Consider the following 20,781-nt stretch of genomic DNA (forward strand, 5'->3'; position numbering starts at 1 on the left):
TAAAAATTTCATAATCAATAGTGACCTTATCTGGTCAAGATCTGATTCGATAACTACCAGTTATGAATTTAAATTGATTTGATTCTAATATTATATATATAAATATATTATCTTAAATATAAGATATATTAAAAATATATAATTATTATTTTCGGCTCTCATCATTTGACAATATAATTTATGTTTAATGATATATCTCTTATTTTTCTTTAGATAATATACAATGTTTAAGTAAGTTTAGAAATGTTAAGTTCAATTTCCGCGTAGATTCAATGGTTATTTAAATTTTGTCAATAGAAGCCATAAATTATTGACATTGTTATTGTAAATTCATTTATCATTATGTTTGTATTTGTATTTTTCAGTTAGATCGAATTCTTTAACACGTTTTTGAAAAATATTAAATTATTTAAACTGATTCGAAATTTCGATCTGTTAAATATAATCCTAACAGACCCTAATATAAATCAGGTTAAATAAATCTGACTACGATCCCATCTAAATACGAATCCACTAAAATTAAATGAATATGAATATGAATTTGGCCAATTCATTGACATCTCTATAAATATATTGTAACATTTCTAAGAATATTAATACGTAGAAGAAAATTTGAAACAAATTTTAAATATATAACACTGTTCCTATAATTATGACTAACGAGTAACTAGTAACGATCTATATTCGCTAAATGCCTGTGATTTTTTTTACATTTGTTAACATATGAAAGTAATATATTTAATTTATAGTAATTTAAAATTATGATAATATAGTATTTTCAAAAGCCAACCATTATATAACTATACTTAGTATTTACATTTTTATTTAAAAATAAAATTATAAAATTATATTATTTTATAAAAAACTGAAAATACGTGCAAACAGTTAAGATAAACAAGTTACTGGGACGGAGGGAGGGAGTATAACTTATCATATAAACACTCATGTTAAGAATATCTGATAAATTTTGGAATATTTTCTTTCAATATCAATATTTATAAAACACTCTTATATTTGATATAATAATGATAATAATAATAATAATAATAATAATAATAATAATAATAATAATAATAATAATAATAATAATAATAATAATAATAATAATAATGTCGTTTTGTCCCTAAATTGTTATATTGGGGAATGAGAATTTGACATGCATTTTAATACTTCTATAAAATGTTTCATAGATTATTTAAATTTCTATTTTTCCTGAATAAAAATTTTATGTTTAAATATTTATAAAAAATATCTTAAAAATAAGTTATGAACTATAAATGATTTATTTATAAATATCTTAAAAATTAGAATTACCTTTTTTAGTTTCGGGTATATTAGAAGCAAGTTTCAGAATATGATTTGTTTCAGATTATTTATGGAATATAGTAGTTTAAAAGTTTTAATCTGATTTTGTTTCAGATTATTTAATTATGGGAAAGAGTAGCACACAAGTCTCTCTGCACCTATAAATACCCATATAGATTTTAGGTTTTTGGATCATCTAAACACAACCTCCTCTCTCTGGTGATAGTTCTCTTGCAACGATAAGTGAAGGCTGTTTATATAATATTAAAAAAATAAAGGTTGTTGCAAGTAAAGGTAATTATAGATCGCTATGTGGGAGTCGACAAATTCAAGCACGAGAAAAGAATATAGTCTTGACATGATATTGATGGATGATACCAATAAATTAACTATTAGTGATATATGTTTGTTGGTTATTCTTTTATAATATTTGTTTTATTCATCGAACATGTTTGTTGTTAATTTTTATATGATTTACTTTGTGTACAGGAAAATATGGTGGAAAAGCGAGGGGCGTGTAGGTGGTAACTCTCACATCGCTTCGTTTTATTTTTCTGATTTATTGGAATTTTTGGATGAAAAATATCAAAAATTAGAACTACCTTTTTTAGTTTCAGGTATATTACAAGCAAGTTTCAGAATCTGATTTTGTTTCAGATTATTTATGGAATATAGTAGCTTGAAATTTTTAATCTGATTTTGTTTCAGATTATTTAATTATTGGAAAGAGTAGCACACAAGCCTCTCTACATCTAAGAATACCCCTATAGATCGTAAGGTTTTGGATCATCTATACACAACCTCCACTCTCTCTCAATACTACAACCTCACGGATTTAAGTTAGATTTTTTGTGCACATTCAATCCAAAAAATTGGCGGAAGGTTACAGTGTGAGAACATGATTACTTTTCAAAAAAGAAAACACAAATAAAATTAAGATTCGTCGTGCTTTAAATTGTTAATTACGTATATAAATTTATTTTCATTTTTTCATCATGAATTATAGTCCAATTTTGCAATTTTATATATTAGTATTGGTATTACATCAAGATTTTTATAATAGAAATTTATTTTATCCTACAAATATTAATATTGAATAATTAATATAATTTTTATAGCCCGCCGCAACGCTCGGCTTCTCAACTAGTACTTATATAAAGGAGAAGCGTGGGGCGTGTAGGTGGCGCTTCTCACATCGCTCTGTTCTATTTTTCTAATTTTTTGCAATTTTTAGATGAAAAATATCAAAAATTAGAACTATTTTTTTTAGTTTCGGATATATTAGAAGCAAGTTTCAGATTCTGATTTTGTTAAAAATATCAAAAATTAGAACTACCTTTTTTAGTTTGGGATATATTAGAAGCAAGTTTCAGATTATGATTCTGTTTTACATTATTTATGGAATATAATAACTTGAAAATTTTAATCCGATTTTGTTTCAGATTATTTAATTATGGAAAAAAGTAGGACACAAGTCTCTCTGCACCTATAAATACCCCTATAGGTTGTAGAGTTTTAGATCATATAAACATAAAGGAGAAGCGCAGCCTGTAAGTGACGCCTCTCACATCGCTTCGTTCTATTTTTCTAATTTTTTGGAATTTTCGGATGGAAAATATCAAAAAATAGAACTACCTTTTTTAGTTTCGGATATATTAGAAGGAAGTTTCAGATTCTGATTTTGTTTTAGATTATTTATGGAATATAGTAACTTGAAAGTTTTAATCTGATTTTGTTTGAGATTATTTAATTACGAGAAAGAGTAGCACACAAGTCTCTCTGCACCTGTAAATGTCCTCTACAGGTTGTAGGGTTTTGAATCATCTAAACACAACCTTCTCTCTCGATACCACAATCCTACTTCTCTCTGGTGATTGTTCTCTTGCGCGATCTCTAACTTGGTGGTGTCGTTCTTGTGCAATGATATATGTTTGTTGGTTATTCTTTTATAATATTTGTTTTGTTCATTTGACATGTTTGCTGTTAATTTTTATATGATTTACACAGGAAAAAATTATTCATGCATTATCTGTTTGCTCTGTTCAAGCAACTTTTAAGTGAAGACTGTTTATACTGTATTAAAAAATAAAGATTGTGACAAGTAAGGATAGTTATAGACCGCTATCTCATGGATTTAAGTTACATGTTTTTTTGCGAAATCAATCCAAAAAATTGGAGGAAGGTGACAATGTATGAACATGATTACTTTTAAAAATAAACAAATAAAATTAAGATTCGTCGTATTTAAATTGTTAATTACGTGTAGAAATTTATTTTCATTTTTTCACGATGATTATACTCCAATTTTAAAATTTTATATGTTAGTTTTGGTATTACATCAAGATTTTTTTAATATAAAATTTATTTTATACTATAAATATTAATTTTGAATTATTAAGACAGCCACAAAATTATTTTATTCTACAAATATTAATATTGAATCATTAATATAATATTTATAGGTCGCCACAAAACAGCTTCTCAACTAGTTATTAAATAAAATAATAATCTTACAGAAAATTTCTCAAACTGTGGCGAATCGTACAGAAAATAATGCTCATCTGGCAAACTCAACCAACAAAAGATACGAACAAGTTGAGTAACATGTGCTAGCTACCATATATTTCTAATAAGAATGTACTAATAATTCCAAAAAGATAATCTAAATCCGATACATTAATCATTGTCCCAATAGATCCCACATTTCGGTCCACATACATTATTTAATCTATTCCACGTCTACGTACATTATCAAGAAATTGTATAAACATGAATCACCAAATTATTTCAAACCAATATAATATTCATTTGCTCATTTCGCATCTCCAATTCTCCATCTAGCCTCAAATTACAGTTTTACCCTTGTTATCCCTAAATAATACTCCTATATAGAGTTTAACACAACATGAACAAACCAAGAAAACAACTAAACAAGCTGCAGGGGACTCATAATTTCGAGCATGGCTCCTGCAAAAAATGCCACTGGCCCTCATGCTCCGTTGCTCGGCTTGCGGCCCGCGAAGCGAGCATCGACATCAGGGGCAGTGTTTAATGTCTCGACCAGCATTATAGGAGCTGGAATTATGTCCATACCAGCAACTTTGAAAGTGCTAGGTGTGGCTCCAGCTTTCATCTTGATTGTTCTGGTTGCGGTTCTGGTAGACATTTCTGTGGAGTTCATGTTGAGGTTTACGTATGCCGGTGAGACCATGACTTATGCTGGATTGATGAAGGAGTCATTTGGAAGAGTGGGATCTGTGGCAGTTCAGATTTGTGTGATGATCACTAATTTTGGTTGTTTGATCATATATCTTATTATTATCGGTAAGAATAAGATGCTGTTATTATGTGTGAACATGTTTAAACTACTTTCTTACATGTATGTAAGAGTTAAGACATCCTTGATTAGAACATTGATGTAAAAATTGGTGCATAAATAGAGAAATTCAGTTGGAGATTTGGATTTTGTTTGATTATGTGTGGGTGTCCTGGTAGCTGGAGTTTTAATTAGCTGTATATGGCACCAGCAGGCGGATCTAGATGATAATTTTGTAAAATTTAGGATAAAGAAATTTGTGGGAAAAAAAAATTTAGGGGAGACACGTTTTCCCTGCCTCTCACTGGATCCGCCTCTGGCAATGACAGTGTCGAATAACGTTTTAATCTGTTGTTTACAGGAGATGTATTATCAGGAAACCTGCAAGACGGATCAGTTCACTTGGGCGTACTGCAAGAATGGTTTGGCATCCACTGGTGGAATACTCGTGCTTTCGCTCTCCTTTTCACTGTTGTATTCATTCTGCTTCCATTGGTCCTCTTCCGTCGTGTAGGTCAGTACATATAACCGATGTAGATCTCTCATCACACATATATCAGCTAATGTTTCGGTTAAGTGACCCCTGTAAATGTTTTCTTGGCCTTTTGTTTTGTAGAATCATTAAGGTTTAGTTCTGCAGTATCAGTTCTGTTAGCATTGGTGTTTGTGGGAATATGCTCAGTAATGGCAATCTCAGCGCTCCTGGAAGGCAAAACAAATACTCCGAAACTAATACCTGAATTGGACAGCAGGGCCTCCTTCTTCAACCTCTTCACTGCAGCTCCTGTTATTGTCACTGCATTTACATTTCATTTCAATGGTTAGTTCACAACCTAAATTACTATAAGTATACACTACCTCTATGACCAAATTTCTGACATGTTTACTTGATTTCAGTTCATGCTATTGGAGGGGAGCTCGGGGAGGCATCGAAGATGACCTCAGCTGTTCGGATTTCTCTAGTACTATGTTCTGGAATCTACTTTACCATTGGGATCTTTGGATACCTGCTGTTTGGAGATTCGATTAATGCAGACATACTAGTGAATTTTGATCAGGGTTCTGGATCAGCAATGGGATCTTTGCTAAATGATGTAGTCCGATTAAGCTACGCATTCCACCTAATGCTGGTGTTTCCTCTGTTGAACTTCTCTTTGAGGTCCAACCTTGATGAGTTACTCTTCTCTAAGAAGCCTACTCTGGCAACTGACAACAGAAGATTTTTGGTTCTTACCTTGGTTTTGTTAGTTTTAACTTACTTGGTAGCTATAGCCATCCCAAATATCTGGTATTTCTTTCAGTTTCTAGGATCAACTTCTGCAGTCTTCCTTGCATTCATCTTTCCAGGCGCCATTGCTATCAGGTAATCCCTCTCCCTCTCCCTCCCCCTCTGTAGTCGGAGTCATCTTCCGACAACAATGCGTGCTAGGTTGTAAACTTTCTCTTTCGTTTGCATTATCAGGGATGTTCATGGCATATCTTCTAAACGGGACAAGATTACTGGAGCAACAATGATAATATTAGCTGTAATTACCAGCTTAATTGCTATTTCCAGCAACATATACAGCTGGGCAGGGGACAGTTCTTGATTCTTTTTGGCCCCGCTACACAAAGATTTAATCTTTTGTTGTCATCTCATGTAAGCTTGTAATGATGTATTCTATAATTTCTAGCTCTAAGTTTACAGGTCAGAGGAAGAAAAATGCAACCAAATTATACAACACAATTCTTTTGAATTAGAGGTATCAATGTACTTTTAATATACTTCGTGGAAATGTATTTGCTTAGAAAATCTCAGTTTGAGCTTTCTCATGCACAAATGTATTCAAAATTTCAAACGAGTAAAAAACAGGAAACTTTGAAGCTCGACTCAAAGTCCCAAATAGCACCTGCTGACATACTTTTAATGACTCGAAGATTTTATTACACCCAAGGTTAAAGTATATGCATAAACTACAAGATACTTGTTGTCAGGCTGCAAGTATATATTTGAATGTACTGGTGAAACACGATTTGATCTCAAACCATTATAGAATGTGAACCAAGGAGATATGACATCCTATCGTCCAATCTTCGAACATCCTCTATGACCCGCAGGACTAACTTTTGTATTACTGAGCATATTTCTAAGAAGATAACAAACTGCCAATCTTAAGAGGAACTATCATATTTTAGGTCTTGGAACCTCTTCAGCAAATCAAACTTGTGTTTCTCAACTTCGGAATCCTCTACAACATTTGGAGTTGCCCTGATCACAGATATGGCCCCAGCATTGTGTAGAGCACCAACAGCTTCATCTGCATCATCAAGTACAATTTACGATGACACATAATGTATATAATATCATCATACATGTCATGTCACATTAGTTCCTGACTGAGTTTAAGATGTTAATCCACAATCCAAATGATGCACTGATATCATTATACTATCAAATATATTTTTTATTATTTTACTGTGAGAATTATTTTATAGTATATTATTAACTGATCTAACCAACTGATGTGTCAAAAAGATATGATATGGAAAGAAATAAGACATGAACAATTCAGCTAATACATACTTACTATTATTATAAAATTCTTGTTACCAGAATAAAAAGCTTTTTTTTACATATATAACATACAAAAAATAAAAATAGTATTTATTATGAAATAACTGAATTAATTAGTGGGCTGTAGACTATTACAAGTTGAAACTTGAAAGATAATAGTAAATTAGTCAAGACATCTATCTCGATTACAATAGGAAACATTAGTAGTAGTTATAAGAACAATTTTGTACTAGGAGATATTATCAAAATGTAACAATATTTACATGGGAAAATCTTTTGGTAGCTGTTATTATTTTGGATTTAACTACTGAACCTAAAACTGTTTTTTGTCTTTACATACATATAAAGTATAATAAGGAAGACAGAACCATCAGACTTAAGACCATATTTTCCAGATCAGTCAGATATGTAGTTTGAGTCACTGGCTAAATGCTAGGCCTTAAAAATTTTTTGATTAAGATTGACGTAGAGATCATGGAGATTGACATTGAGAGGATAATGTGAACTTGCTGATTACGCTACGATTTTAATTTGTGACTTGGATGATGATAAGACACCAGACCTTTTGTGGGTTTATAGGAGTTCAGTAAAGAGTAAGAGGATGAGACGAGATTACAGGGGGGAGTGAATAGCAACAACTACACTTACATAGTTATTCAATTGCAAAACTTTTGTTCTAGTATAGCAAGAGTGACCACTGACCAGTAATGTGAAAAAAAGGGAAGCTACACCCAACAAGAAATTCTGAATTGAATTACATTTTTGGAACAATGATTAACAATTTCCAGATGCAGATAGATAGTATTAATATAGATCCCTGACCTGAATGCGAGAGTGCAAGTAAAGCTTTTAAAGCTTCTTTCCGTGTACTGTCATCTTTAGCAACCCCTAACATATTTACAAGCTCTTGAGCCCCTCCCATCTCCACAATTTTCATTCTTCTTTCATCTACGAAGTATGGTGACAAAGAAATTGTAAGAGCAATTTAAACCAAAAAGACTGCTAGAAATTTTCAAAATAAAAATGGACAGTACCATCGGTTGCAAAACGAGCTAGTCTAGATGCTCCCATCCTTTTAAATAAAGGATCCTTCACCTGTAAGAGTGACACAGATTGCTGCATTATATTATCTCCTGCATTTTAGAAAAAACAAGCATCCAATTATAATTTAAAAGGTGTTATACATAACAATGACAAGTATTCATGAGACTATCTGCTTACCTAAGTAGGGAAGGAACTGGTAACCAACAAGTGTCGCAGTACCAGCAAACAGTAATTTCAAAAACCATCCTATTTTCCTTTCAGCCTCCTCCTCCATTGCTCGCTCATCTAATGCCACATAATAATCAGCAGAGGTTAGCAAGGAACATAAGAACCTCAGAATTAGTACTTTTTCAATAAAGAAAGGGATTTAGGCACCAAATATTAAGAAAATGTTTGACAGAAAATTTACCACTTGAATATATTTGTTGTATATATAATTGAGACTCATAAACTACAGGAGTCACAGTGTTGTGATTTTACAAAAATTATAGATAAGAATAAATGTCTTTATATACTCGGCCAATATCCTTAGCAGCAATCTCAACTATCTTCCTTACTGTGACAAACTACAAGTGCCAACACACTGCAGCAAGGTTACAAGTTGATTATATTGAGAAATGCTTACTGATAAGAAGAAATTGTTGTTTGCAAGTTTGAGCTCAGCTCCAGAACAATGTCATAGGGCCATAATGAAACTATATGATTATCATATGGAGCATGTTCGCTGGAAATAAGTATTGCCTAAATCAGCTCTCCCAAAAACTTTAACCCTCACAACCTTAATAAACTCATCACGGAGCAGAAGGTGGGACATCATATGGCTTGCATTAGTGCTAAGCTGGCTATAACAATAGTAATACCTGAACTCCGGTAATAAAGTGTAAACTAAAATTTACTGGAGAGTTAAAAAGAATTTCATGCATGATTATTATTATTTTTAACATCACACCTTTCAATTTATACGACTACTAAATACAAAATTCATCGCCTTCAATCGAAATGTGTGGAAGCAACACATAAGCGCTCACTTGCTATGATGCTCGTTAACTATGTTGATGGCAGACTCCCATATACAGTGTTCGTATTCTTTCAACTTACCGAAAATCCAAATCATTTAATACAACATCTTCAATATAACATCACTTTTCCATGCCCGTCAATTATCCACATTCTTTTCTACTACTTAAACCATCGCCCTTTTCCCTCTTCTACTAATCATGATTTCAGTAACTACCACAGAATAACAATTAGAATTACTAGCACTGTAGTCAAGTCTAAAGTACTATCATCGACACGTGCCATAACAAATAAACTTATACACTGTCAAAGTTTTCTACTGGATCATCACATTTCCGCAGACAAGTACAATCAAGAAGTTAAAAAAACAAATAAATATTACAGTAACACCAATTCCACAAAAACAGTAAATAATCATTTAATCATAACTTTGCAAGTGATACATATTAAATTTACGGAAATGCAAAAAGAATATTATACCGAAAGACGAAGAGCAGAAATTGCGGGGTTGGAGATTGCCTGCTTTTCTTCTGCACAAATGCTGCAATTTTAGTCATAATTAGTCCCAAAAAAAGTAAAAAATATATTAATTAACAAATTGTTAGAAAATACAATTAGGGTTTAGAAAAAGGGGTTTGCAAAGGGACGGAGCTTACAGAGGTGATCTGAGCTACAAGTGCACGCATTTCGATGCAATTTCTCCGCTCTTCTTTGTTTTTTCAATCGGACTGTACCCACTCTTTTTCACTTGAAACACTCACTCCACAGCGAGGACTAAAGTGGGTCGGCTCGGGTTAGGATCCGGGAATTTCGTTTGATGTTTTAGGTCTTGAAAATTTTAATCGATTGTCGAAATTTAAATAAATTATTTTTATACTGTATTTGATATTTGATCCACGATGAAACTAATACCATCGAAAATATAAAATGAAGCGGATTTAAAAAGTTAGACTTTTTTGCCATACTAGGCTGAATGTATGATAACATATTAATAATATATAATATCAATTTTTACCGGAAAAGGTTTAGAGCTATTTTAAATTCTTAATTTTGTTATGATAGGTGTTAGCTAAGAAATTGGTATAAAAATCAGAGATAGATGTAGTAATTTTTAATGTGTGTATGATATTAAATATAAATGTATAATTTTGGTGAAAGTTTTATATTGTTATACATCTCACAGTTAGAAATATAAATTCTGCAGATTTTAGGTCAGAAACCATTTTCACAAAGAATGCTTTTATTTTACCAGCCTTTTTTTGGATAAGTTTACAACTGAAATTTGGGTCGTTCAATTTGTAAAATAATAAGAATTTTAAAAACAATAATTTTTTAACAATAATAATAAAACTTGAGGTACCTGTACTCCTGTAGGCTCTAGCCCCGCGCCCCCCCGCCCAAAATCCTACCTGAGCACTGTGTAAAGATAGGAAACAAATTAAGAGGATTTTCGGTGTCTTTTCTTTCCTCTTGTAAGAACATACCTACTGCTTAGACTCTTTAAAGTTTAAAGCATAGAAAAAACATTTCATTTCCTTTACTCAAGACGTCAGCTATATGAAAAATGTATACCATGTAACACTCAAAAACTGATACATTGTGTTGCAACTTGCAATCATGTCTAGAGATAACGTTTAACATGTTTAGAATGAAAAGGGCCAGCACCAATGAATTGCCTAACTAGAAGAAGTCTGGCTCAAATAGCTTCCTCTACTTGGAGTGCACTAGGCTCTTTTGCTTCCTCTACTTGGAGAGCACTAGGCTCTTCTGCTTCCTCTACTTGGAGTGCACTCGACTCTTCTGCTGAAAAGTTCTTTAATTCCCTCCTCCTGAACAAATAAATAAAAGCCATGAACATTAAGAGCCAATTTGGAAAAACCTGTAAACTATAAAGCGCTAGCATGCAACTGAGCTTTTACCAAACACATCATAAAACATATATATTTATCTGAAACAAAAGGAGATTTAAGAACTACAAAATGACGAACAAACCTACCTGCTGCTCTTTGCTGTAGGCACAATCAAACCTCTTTTCTCAAGGCTCTTAAAGCGATCCCTTGCGAGGGTGCTACATCCCTTTTAAGAGTCGATGAAAACATGCATTTGAGTTCTTGAATGTGGTAAAGTAGTGACTTTATTAAAATGAAAAAATAAACACCACAAACCTTCAACTTGCGGAGGGAGCCAGTTATATCTTCCGATAATAAGACTTGAGCTGGGGCAGGCTCAAACCTGAGAATAATGACCACAAATGTATAAGTTATGCACTTGCACCTAGTGTTTGCCATAGATATTGCAAGATTAAACCAAATAGATTGGCCCATTTTTTTGGAAGAACAAACAAACAAACAAGTAGTGAATCTTTAATTCATGGGAAGGACTTCAATTAACAAATATTAACTTTGCAGCTATTGCCTTTGGCAGTTATGCTAATCAAATCAACAAGCAATAAACATGTTAAATAAATAAATACGGACATGCGGAATAATTACAAATATACATAACTAATTCGTTGACAAGGAATTTCCATACTTGTGCTTCCCAAAACGAGGAGGACGGGTTTTTAATCTTTCCTGCTGAGATACCAGACGGCGAAGACGTCTTTTTTGCTTCTCTTCATCTTCTTTAGCAATCTCTTGCATGATATCTGGTAAGCTGTAACATAAGAAACATAACGAATTACAGTAACTGAAAGAGGAATACAAAGAAATTACTAAAATACAAAAAGAATATAATAGCCTCTCCTGTGGATAGATTCCTTACGGAAAACCCATCATACCTGTCGATTTCTTTTGAGAGTAACTTCAATTTTAAGGCTTCAGTTTTCTTTTTCAATTGTTCTCTATTTCTTGCCCTTTTATTCAGCTGCACTCGGGTTATCCTTTTTGGTTTAGAAGACCTGCAGAAACATTTTTAAGAAAACAAGTTCCAATTACAAACAACCAACATAGGGCACCAACAGAAAGCATTAGTAGAAACATAGTCAAGTAGAATAAAACATACAATAGTACCCAAAATGCACAAAACATAACAACTATGATGGAAAACTTGAGTTATAAAAAAGAACAAAGGCAAATCATAAATTGATCGTAGTTGTACAATCCTCTAGAATATTACAATAGCATAATTTTTATACCTATTAAAACCAAAAACATGTATTATAACAAGTTCAAGCAGTCAAAACAGTTGGTACCAGGCTGAGTTGTGGACTTATTATAAGAAAAACGTGATTTTAACTTTTCCTTACTGGTCATCTACAAAGCAGAGTGCTCAACTCAGGATAACTATATAACTAGAAACAAAATAAAACTATATTGTATAATTGTGTGAATTAGGAGGAGCAAGCATCCACTTTTGCTTTAAGAGTTCATGGTTACAATTACAATTACACATACCATACTCCACATTCATCACTAATACTCACTATGTTAGAAACCAAGCATTAGCGTCACAACTAAAATAGAGTAGAAATTAAAACACTACATCATGCAGCGTCAGGTTTATAACAATAAAACGCTACACGATGTAGCGTTCAAGTAATATGTCACATGGGCTTGGGTTTCAAACTAGAGTTCATAACGTTACATCATTTGACGTTAGAGTTTCTAGGTGTTTTCCTATGAGCTTGGGCTAAAAAATAAATGATAAACGCTACATGATGTGGCGTTTCTGTTTTTTTCAAAAAAAAAATATAAACGTTAAACGATGTAACGTTATAAAGTGATATTTGGAGCCATATTCTCTGGACGTGATATTCGAAACATTATTATTTGAAATTGTGATAAAGGGGGCCAACACCCAAAAGACTGTACATCATCATGATGCATACCAGTCCTGAAACATATTTTTTGGGGGGGATATGGGAAGGAGAGCAGTAAAGTAGAGCATCTGTTTGCAAATTATGAGTTTTCCTACAAGGGGTATGTACATCACTATTGTGTCAAAATATCTATGAACCTGGACAACCAAATTCCACTTGAGATGTAGCTGTTGCCAATTATATAGGAAACCAGCATCTTTAATCATAAAATTTATAGGGAGGCTAACCATGTGATACTTTTTATTTTCCTATTATTATGTATCTTTAAGTTGTGTATTGCGATACAAATTCATGGGGACAAAACTCATACTTTGCAGAGATGCTAGAACTTTCTGGCAAAACAATAAAATGAAAGTCTAATCATTCAAGCTTGACTTCATGCAGATGCAGCAAATTATTTAATAGATGCTTGGAAGGCAGAAATGAATCAATTCAGATAGTCCTATGTGGCTCTGGTGGCTGTTAGATCAACACATTTTGAGAAACTGATTGAGATGATTGAAATGAAAATTAGGCTATTTCATAATGAAGCATGCATATTCTTTATATTGATCCATCAAACTATCTTAGATTTATTCTCCTCCATTAACACTCCATAAAATTCAAATAATTTCAAGATCTTCCTGCACTCCATCTCTTTCATTGTTTCCTTTCACTTCAATTTTATTCAAATTTATAACAAATACCCCCACCTTATTTCCAACCAACCAAGCACAACTTTAGTGACTTAACAAGTACTACATGGACTTCCGATGAAATCTCAAAATTCAGTAGTAGTATAGACTTACTTATATTATATTCCAAAATCAATCATTTGTTCAGTTAAAGAACGTAGGGATTTATAAAAATTGCTGTTTATAAAGGAGATCATGCAATCAACATTTCCTATGCTTACACTTCATATCATTTTGTGAAGGAAAAAAAAATAGGGAATTTAAGAAAATAACTGCCAAGTTTAACATACTTGTTCTCGGTCTCTACATCGTCATCTTTATCCACAGTTTCGTCCAAGCCATCATCATCACTACCATTGTCCGCATCAAGGAAGAACATCTAAATAAATTGTCCTCGAGTCAAGTTTCTGGTAAATATTGGCTACTGCCTCTAGTTCACACTACCAAGCAAGCAGGCCCACTATTTTTGAATAGAAAATAACGAAGATGAAAAGAATGGACTTACATCTTCTTCATTAATAGCTTCCCCAGGGACTGTTAGTGGTACAGGTTTAGGCCCCAATTCGTTTTGATATATTTTTTGCATTTCTTCTGCAACAGCACGAGCTAGGGAATCCTGCAATTGAAGCCACATTCAAAGGATAAATCAACAACTCAAACGCGGCAAAGCAATGGGAGTTATCTAATGAGCATATTAAAAACATATCCAGAAAACAACCTGGTGACTTTCAGACGAGGGATTGAATGAGCATCCAGAAGGATCAATTTCCACCGCAGGAATAACTGAAGTCTTCGACTGGCAAAAATTGCAATTGTGAAATCCACAGCAGAAAAAAAAATACAATAGTAGCATCTGGCTTGCATTTCGAGATGTACTAAAATATTAAAAAAAATACATATACATCAACCCAGAATCTTCACATCAACAATAGGGGAAAGACATATGACTCGGAGTGATAACAATGTACTTCACAAAGCTATTTTACCTTTTTAGGCTTAATGTGTTGGTAACCTGCAAGAAGGTCAAACATCTTAGTTAGACTTTCCATCTACAGCCAGAGACAAAGATCTCAGTAGATTGTTGCTTTTTTAAACCAAAAGAGAATGTATACCTTTGTCATCCCACAAGTCGGTCATTCCACCATCATCCTGAGAGATTAACAAATAAGGGATTACATACTACAAATTTCACTGAAACAATATATAGATCTGTTTAACACCAACATCCCCAGACATTACTCACCTTGGCAGCATTGTGGCTAGTGTCCTTTTCTAACTGGACCTCTTTTGGCTTCGGCTTACATTTCTTCAGAGTTGAAGATGGTACAGGTTGGACAAATGAGTTCTTTTGAAGTACCCTGTCACAGTGAAGTACTTTCTCTCTGTTCTTTTCAATTTTTCGTCTAACAGCAAGGTCTAGCAACAAAAAAGTTTAACAATAAGCGAACCATCCAATTTACTCTGACAGAAGAGGAAACAAAAACGACACAGACACGCAAACTAGCCAAAGCAGTTGCTCAATTTCCCAACCCAAAACCACAGTTTATTCACTCATACTGTTCCATTCCCATCTCAAATAATACAAATAATCAATCATCACCTCACAATTCTCTGAAAGCTTAAAAAATCATGTCTTGACCTTCAAGTGTCATCTAAAATTAGCAATATCTAACCAAACTAAGCCCAAAGGACAAAAGAACTACAAATACAAACCTGATTAAGCTTCACTTTTCCAATTTACACATACTGAAATAATAGTAGTATTTGCTAATTATGAAACAAGTATACATATACACACACAACGAACAAAAAGCATCTCAAAATATATTTAGCTTAGGCTGCATTCAACTCGGAACAGAACTAAACAACAGAAGAAGAAAAAAATCAAGCTCTATCACTAAGTTATTGAGCTTATCAATCAAATTATCAATTAATCAAGCACCTCCACATATAAACAACAACAAAAACAAGCTCAAACTAACATTACACCAAAAATCAGTACAACTCTGAACCAAATTTATCGAAAAAGATTATTAATTTATCGAGTATTAATTTATCGAAAAGCGCATATGTATTGGAGATGTTGTGTTACTACCAGTGGATTTGTCAACGAAAAAGAGGGATTCACTGGGGACTTGGGTGAGGGAGCCGCCAGACAGAGCATCCTTAGTTGATTTCTCGTAGTAATCCTCGATGTCTTGAGTACTTATGTTGGCTCTCCATGCTTTCTTGCCCTTTCTTGAACTCTTTGCACTTTTACCCATCTTGTCTCTCTCTCGAGTTTGGTTTGGGATGTGAGTTGCAGAGAGGACCAAAGAGAAACCCTAATTTGAGTTTAGAGCGCCTATATACCTTACGTCAACAAAAGATTTAATAAATCTTTTTACACGTAGTAGGAAAATATGTTCATTTTAATCTTTTAGAGAAAATTCATATAAAAATTTTTTAAACCAAAGATAGAAACGGATATTTTAAGAAAAATGGCTATTAATAGTTTTAATTCCCTCCCACATTTAACTCTCTAACTTTATAATACTACCTCAAATGTGTGTCTAATTCGAAATTTATTATTTATAATTTAATTTTTAATATTATTTTATTATTTATTTATTTAGTATATGTGTCTTATCATATTGTTATTTTCTTTGTTTTAATAAAAAAATATATCTGATAAAATCTAAATATATTATCATAAATATTAGAAATCATAATCTTGTACTTAATTGTGTAACATTCAATAATAATGTGTAAATCTCTATAAATAATATTTATTCCTTGAACTCATATTCAGATGTACTTATAATTGACTTAATTGAATATTTGAGACAGTTTTGAATTTGATGACCAACTTGATATATTGACCTTATTTTAATGACTCACTTGATTATTAATCCTTATATTATCAATTATCTTTCCGAATAAATTATAGATATCAAATATAGATAAATCAGATTATCCATTATTTATTGAAATGAATAATTCATAATAGAATTGTATATATTTGGTTATTAATTTGAAATATAATTTTTGTATATACAAAGGTATAAACATCATGATATTCTACTTGTCATTTTTTTTTGTCTTGGGTGCGCTCTGGATTTTTTCTAGCGGGATGTTTCAATGAGTTATGAGGCCTTTTCCACGAAAAACCAGACGGTCCTAGACTAGATGAAAAATGCAGACATGTATTCCTGTGCTGATTGGTAAACAATGCTCTATACAGCTTTCTGTCGAAACAATAAACGAACATGTGACAATTGAGGACGATCTAATTTATGACTTGGCTACACCTTTAAAATCGTTTCTGGAGTTCTTAGCAAAACGACACAAGTACACTGAGAATTAATCCTAGTTGATTAGTGACCATAAAAGTTTCCCTCACCTGTATAAATGTGGACTGGACTAAGAGGACTAATATTTCATATCCTCAGTGTCGAGGACGAGTCCATCTAAAACTCTAAAACTTAGTGTGTTATATTTCAACACTCATCATTTCAGGTCTATTTTGTTGTGCTATATCAACACTCATCATTTCACGTCTATTTTGTTGTGCGACCATGATTTTCCGATTCATCATTCTCTTTGTTCAGGTTTTAAGAATTTCACCTATATCTGCATATGCATTTACAGGCAATGATACTGATCAAGAAGCCTTGCTTTTCTTCAAGGCTTCAATTAAACATGACCCACTGGGTGCACTAGATTCATGGAATAATTCCCTCCACTTTTGTCAGTGGAATGGCGTTACATGCAGCACGCGACGCCAGAGAGTAACACAACTCAGCCTTACTCAACAACAGATCGTACATTCTCTCCTTATATTGGAAATCTCTCGTTTCTAAGGCTAATTTACCTCCAGGGAAACAACATTCATGACACAATCCCGAATGAAATTGGCCGTTTGTTTCGCCTCCAGTATCTTCATTTGGAATATAATTCTTTTGATGGTGGCTTTCCAGGCAATTTGAGTCATTGTGTAGAGATCAGAAATATGAGTCTATATCACAACAATCTTTCTGGGAATCTACCTGAAGAAACACTTAACTATTGTGTGTTGATGCAGAGTAATGTAAGAGAAACTTGAAAAGTAGAACTCTTGTATTACTGTTCAGTATGTTTTGCTATTACATGCCCAAGAGCTACATATATAGAGTAAGTAATGTACAGAAAGTCTATGCTACATAAATAAACCGTGTGCTAGTTACTGGTACTATTCAACTGCTAAACTCCCAACTACAATTGCCACAAAAGTCTAGTATAGTTGTTAGTATCAAGTAAGGGTATGAACAGGACTTGTATTCCAACACCCCCCCTCAAACTGAAGATGGTTGCAAAATCAGCTTGAGTTTGGAAACAAAATTACGAAAATTGCCGGGAGGATGATTTTTCGTGAATAAATCTGCAGTATTATCAGCACTGGAGACACCACATAGACGAACTGTGCCTTTTGCAACTTGTTGACGAGTGAAATGACAATCAATTTCTATATGCTTAGTGCGCTCGTGAAATACATCATTGTGAGCAATGTCAATAGCACTTTTACTGTCGCAGTAAATAGAAGTGGCCGGAGAATGAGTTACACTCATATCTTCAAGCAACCATCGTAGCCAAATTAGTTCCTGTGTAGTGTCGGCAAGAGCCCGATATTCTGACTCGGCACTTGATCGAGAAGAAAGAGATTGTTTCTTACTGCGCCAGGAGATAAGAGAGTCACCGAGAAAGAAACAAAATCCTGTAGTAGAGCATCTTGTAGTAGGATCGCCGCCCCAATCAGCATCCGAGTAGGCATGCAACTCAAGAGAAGAGTCAAATGAATAGTGTAATCCATGAAATATACTGCCTTTGACATAACGAAGTATGTGAAGAACAGCTGAAAAGTGAGGAGTGCGAGGAGCTGTCATGAACTGACTTACAATGTGCACGGCATGAGCAATATCTGGGCGAGTTACAGTGAGATAAATTAAACTCCCAACCAATTGGCGATACAATGTAGGATTGGAAAGCAATTCACCATCTTCTGCGTTAAGTTTAACCTCATATTCCAAAGGAGTAGAGGCAATCTTGGTGTCACTGATTCCAGATTTTAGTAAAAGATCGGAAGCATATTTTACTTGTGAAAGAGTGTAGCCAGTAGGGACAGAAGAAACCTCAAGACCCAAGAAGTAGCTTAGTGAACCAAGATCCTTCATTTCAAATTGCTGGCTGAGAAATTGTTTAAGTTCAGAAATGCCTTTGACGTCATCTCCAGTAATGATCATGTCATCGACATATAGAAGAAGTAAAACAATTCCTCGTTCAGACCTTCGTATGAAAAGAGCATGATCATATGGGCTTGAAGAAAATCCCAATTGTTGAACTATTTTGCTGAATTTTTCAAACCAAGCTCGAGGTGCTTGTTTAAGACCATAAAGAGCCTTGTTAAGTTTGAACACTTGATTTGAAGAGTGCAAGAAACCTGGAGGAGGTTTGAGATAAACTTCCTCGTGAAGGTCTCCATTGAGAAAGGCATTCTTGACATCCATTTGCCACATATCCCAGTGTTTTGATGCTCCAACAGCTAGTAGACTTCGAACAGATGTGAGACGAGCAACTGGTGCGAAAGTTTCCTCATAATCAATGCCATACTCTTGAGTAAAGCCTCTAGCAACTAGACGAGCTTTATATCTTTCAATAGAACCATCAGATTTTGTTTTAATTTTGTAGATCCACCGACAACCCACTGCTGTTTTACCAGGAGGTAAAGTAACAAGATCCCAAGTATGAGTGCGGTCTAATGCCTGAAGTTCTTCTGCCATTGCTTTCTGCCAAAGAGGGTTAACACTTGCCTCTCTATATGTTTGAGGCTCATGTAATGCTTGAATAGCAGAATAAACATGATAATCAGTAAGTCGAATTGGAGGCTTTCTTACCCGAGTAGAGCGATGAACAGACTCATCTCGTAGAGTGATAGGCTCAGTGTTAGAATCCTCAGATTGGACTTCTGTTGAAGGAACATTGGTAGTTGGAGATGGCTGAGTGAGCTCAGGTGGAGAATCTGCTGAAAATATATTAGTAGAAGATGATGGACATTCTATATTTTCATCAGCGGGGTGTAGATCAACAAAAGGATCTGTAAAGTGGGCAATACTAGTCGACGTGTCAATTTTAAATCCTGACATAGATGAAAACATTTTGTGTTCCCAAAATGTCACATTACGAGAGACACGAAGACGTTGAGAGATAGGATCCCAACAGCGATATCCCTTTTGACCACTACCATAACCAATAAAACAACAAAGACGGGCACGTGGCTCTAGTTTTGTTCTTTCATGGGGAGGAAGAAGAACAAAGCAGGCAGAACCAAAAACCTTAAGAGAATCATATGACGGAGGTTCCTCATATAATTTTTCATAAGGTGACACATTATCTATAACGGGAGAAGGAATCATGTTTATTGTGTAAACAGCAGTTAATGCAGCTTCTCCCCAAAATAATTCTGGACAAGAAGAAGAAATGAGAAGAGCTCGAACTGTATCAAGAATGTGCCTATGTTTACGTTCAGCACGACCATTTTGTTGTGATGTGTAAGGACAAGAGCTTTGTGCAAGAGTACCATAAGATGCCAAAAATTTGGTAAGTTCTGAGTCTTTATATTCTTTGGCATTATCGGCACGAAAAAGCTTGATTTTCTTTTTGAATTGAGTTTCAATCATAGTGGCAAAATTTTTATACGTTTCTCCTAATTCTGATCGATTTTTCAAAATATATATCCAAGTATAACGAGAAAAATCATCAACAAATATCACATAATATCTGGACCCTCCCATAGTAGGAGTGGGCGAGGGACCCCAAATATCAGAATGTATAAGATCAAAAGTGGCTGATGATTTTTTATAATGAATAGGAAATGGAAGTACATGTTGTTTTGCCAGCTTACATGAAACGCAATCAACAGTGTCCGCATTAACACTACCTAAATGACCACTGGAAACTAGATTACGTAAACGAGAAGGTGAAGGATGACCTAACCGGGAATGCCATATGCTAGTTGTAGCGGAAACAGAATCAACAA

General features: G+C 33.7%; 3 protein-coding genes across 3 annotated transcripts; 1 reads left to right on the plus strand and 2 right to left on the minus strand.

Annotated features, from left to right (window-relative positions):
* The first annotated feature begins 4,137 nt into the window (after positions 1-4,137).
* LOC108210789 (amino acid transporter AVT6C) lies at positions 4,138-6,418 on the plus strand. Its single transcript, XM_017382204.2, has 5 exons — positions 4,138-4,629; positions 4,983-5,135; positions 5,238-5,441; positions 5,519-5,984; positions 6,084-6,418. The coding sequence occupies exons 1-5, from the start codon at positions 4,266-4,268 to the stop codon at positions 6,208-6,210; spliced, it is 1,314 nt and encodes a 437-aa protein (XP_017237693.1). The 5' UTR covers positions 4,138-4,265; the 3' UTR covers positions 6,211-6,418.
* A 45-nt stretch (positions 6,419-6,463) lies between these two features.
* Positions 6,464-10,052, minus strand: LOC108210790 (uncharacterized). Its single transcript, XM_017382205.2, has 6 exons — positions 9,893-10,052; positions 9,717-9,777; positions 8,397-8,504; positions 8,210-8,308; positions 7,998-8,123; positions 6,464-6,918 (listed from the first exon to the last, which is right to left on the minus strand). The coding sequence occupies exons 1-6, from the start codon at positions 9,920-9,922 to the stop codon at positions 6,773-6,775; spliced, it is 570 nt and encodes a 189-aa protein (XP_017237694.1). The 5' UTR covers positions 9,923-10,052; the 3' UTR covers positions 6,464-6,772.
* A 690-nt stretch (positions 10,053-10,742) lies between these two features.
* On the minus strand, positions 10,743-16,073 carry LOC108215218 (ribosome biogenesis protein NOP53). Its single transcript, XM_017387615.2, has 12 exons — positions 15,826-16,073; positions 14,974-15,146; positions 14,843-14,879; positions 14,717-14,742; positions 14,449-14,526; positions 14,236-14,346; positions 14,021-14,109; positions 12,016-12,135; positions 11,769-11,891; positions 11,402-11,468; positions 11,233-11,312; positions 10,743-11,065 (listed from the first exon to the last, which is right to left on the minus strand). Exons 1-12 carry the CDS (start codon positions 15,992-15,994, stop codon positions 10,933-10,935), a joined length of 1,206 nt encoding a protein of 401 aa, XP_017243104.1. The 5' UTR covers positions 15,995-16,073; the 3' UTR covers positions 10,743-10,932.
* Between the last annotated feature and the right edge of the window lie 4,708 nt (positions 16,074-20,781).

This window comes from Daucus carota, chromosome 3 (assembly GCF_001625215.2).
Source record: "Daucus carota subsp. sativus chromosome 3, DH1 v3.0, whole genome shotgun sequence".
Classification (NCBI taxonomy): domain Eukaryota; kingdom Viridiplantae; phylum Streptophyta; class Magnoliopsida; order Apiales; family Apiaceae; genus Daucus; species Daucus carota.

Bases quoted from the DNA above. Each gene is read 5' to 3' on its own strand.
- LOC108210789 (XM_017382204.2), top strand. From the start codon at position 4,266: ATGGCTCCTGCAAAAAATGCCACTGGCCCTCATGCTCCGTTGCTCGGC. The intron at 5,442-5,518 runs GTTAGTTCACAA...ACTTGATTTCAG, and splicing joins ATTTACATTTCATTTCAATG to TTCATGCTATTGGAGGGGAG. The intron at 5,985-6,083 runs GTAATCCCTCTC...TTGCATTATCAG, and splicing joins CCAGGCGCCATTGCTATCAG to GGATGTTCATGGCATATCTT.
- LOC108210790 (XM_017382205.2), bottom strand. From the start codon at position 9,922: ATGCGTGCACTTGTAGCTCAGATCACCTCT. The intron at 8,505-9,716 runs GTATAATATTCT...ATGTGGCATTAG, and splicing joins TTTCTGCTCTTCGTCTTTCG to ATGAGCGAGCAATGGAGGAG. The intron at 8,309-8,396 runs GTAAGCAGATAG...TCTAAAATGCAG, and splicing joins CCAGTTCCTTCCCTACTTAG to GAGATAATATAATGCAGCAA.
- LOC108215218 (XM_017387615.2), bottom strand. From the start codon at position 15,994: ATGGGTAAAAGTGCAAAGAGTTCAAGAAAGGGCAAGAAAGCATGGAGA. The intron at 14,347-14,448 runs GTTGTTTTCTGG...CTTCAATTGCAG, and splicing joins CCTCGTCTGAAAGTCACCAG to GATTCCCTAGCTCGTGCTGT. The intron at 14,110-14,235 runs GTAAGTCCATTC...CAATTTATTTAG, and splicing joins AAGCTATTAATGAAGAAGAT to ATGTTCTTCCTTGATGCGGA.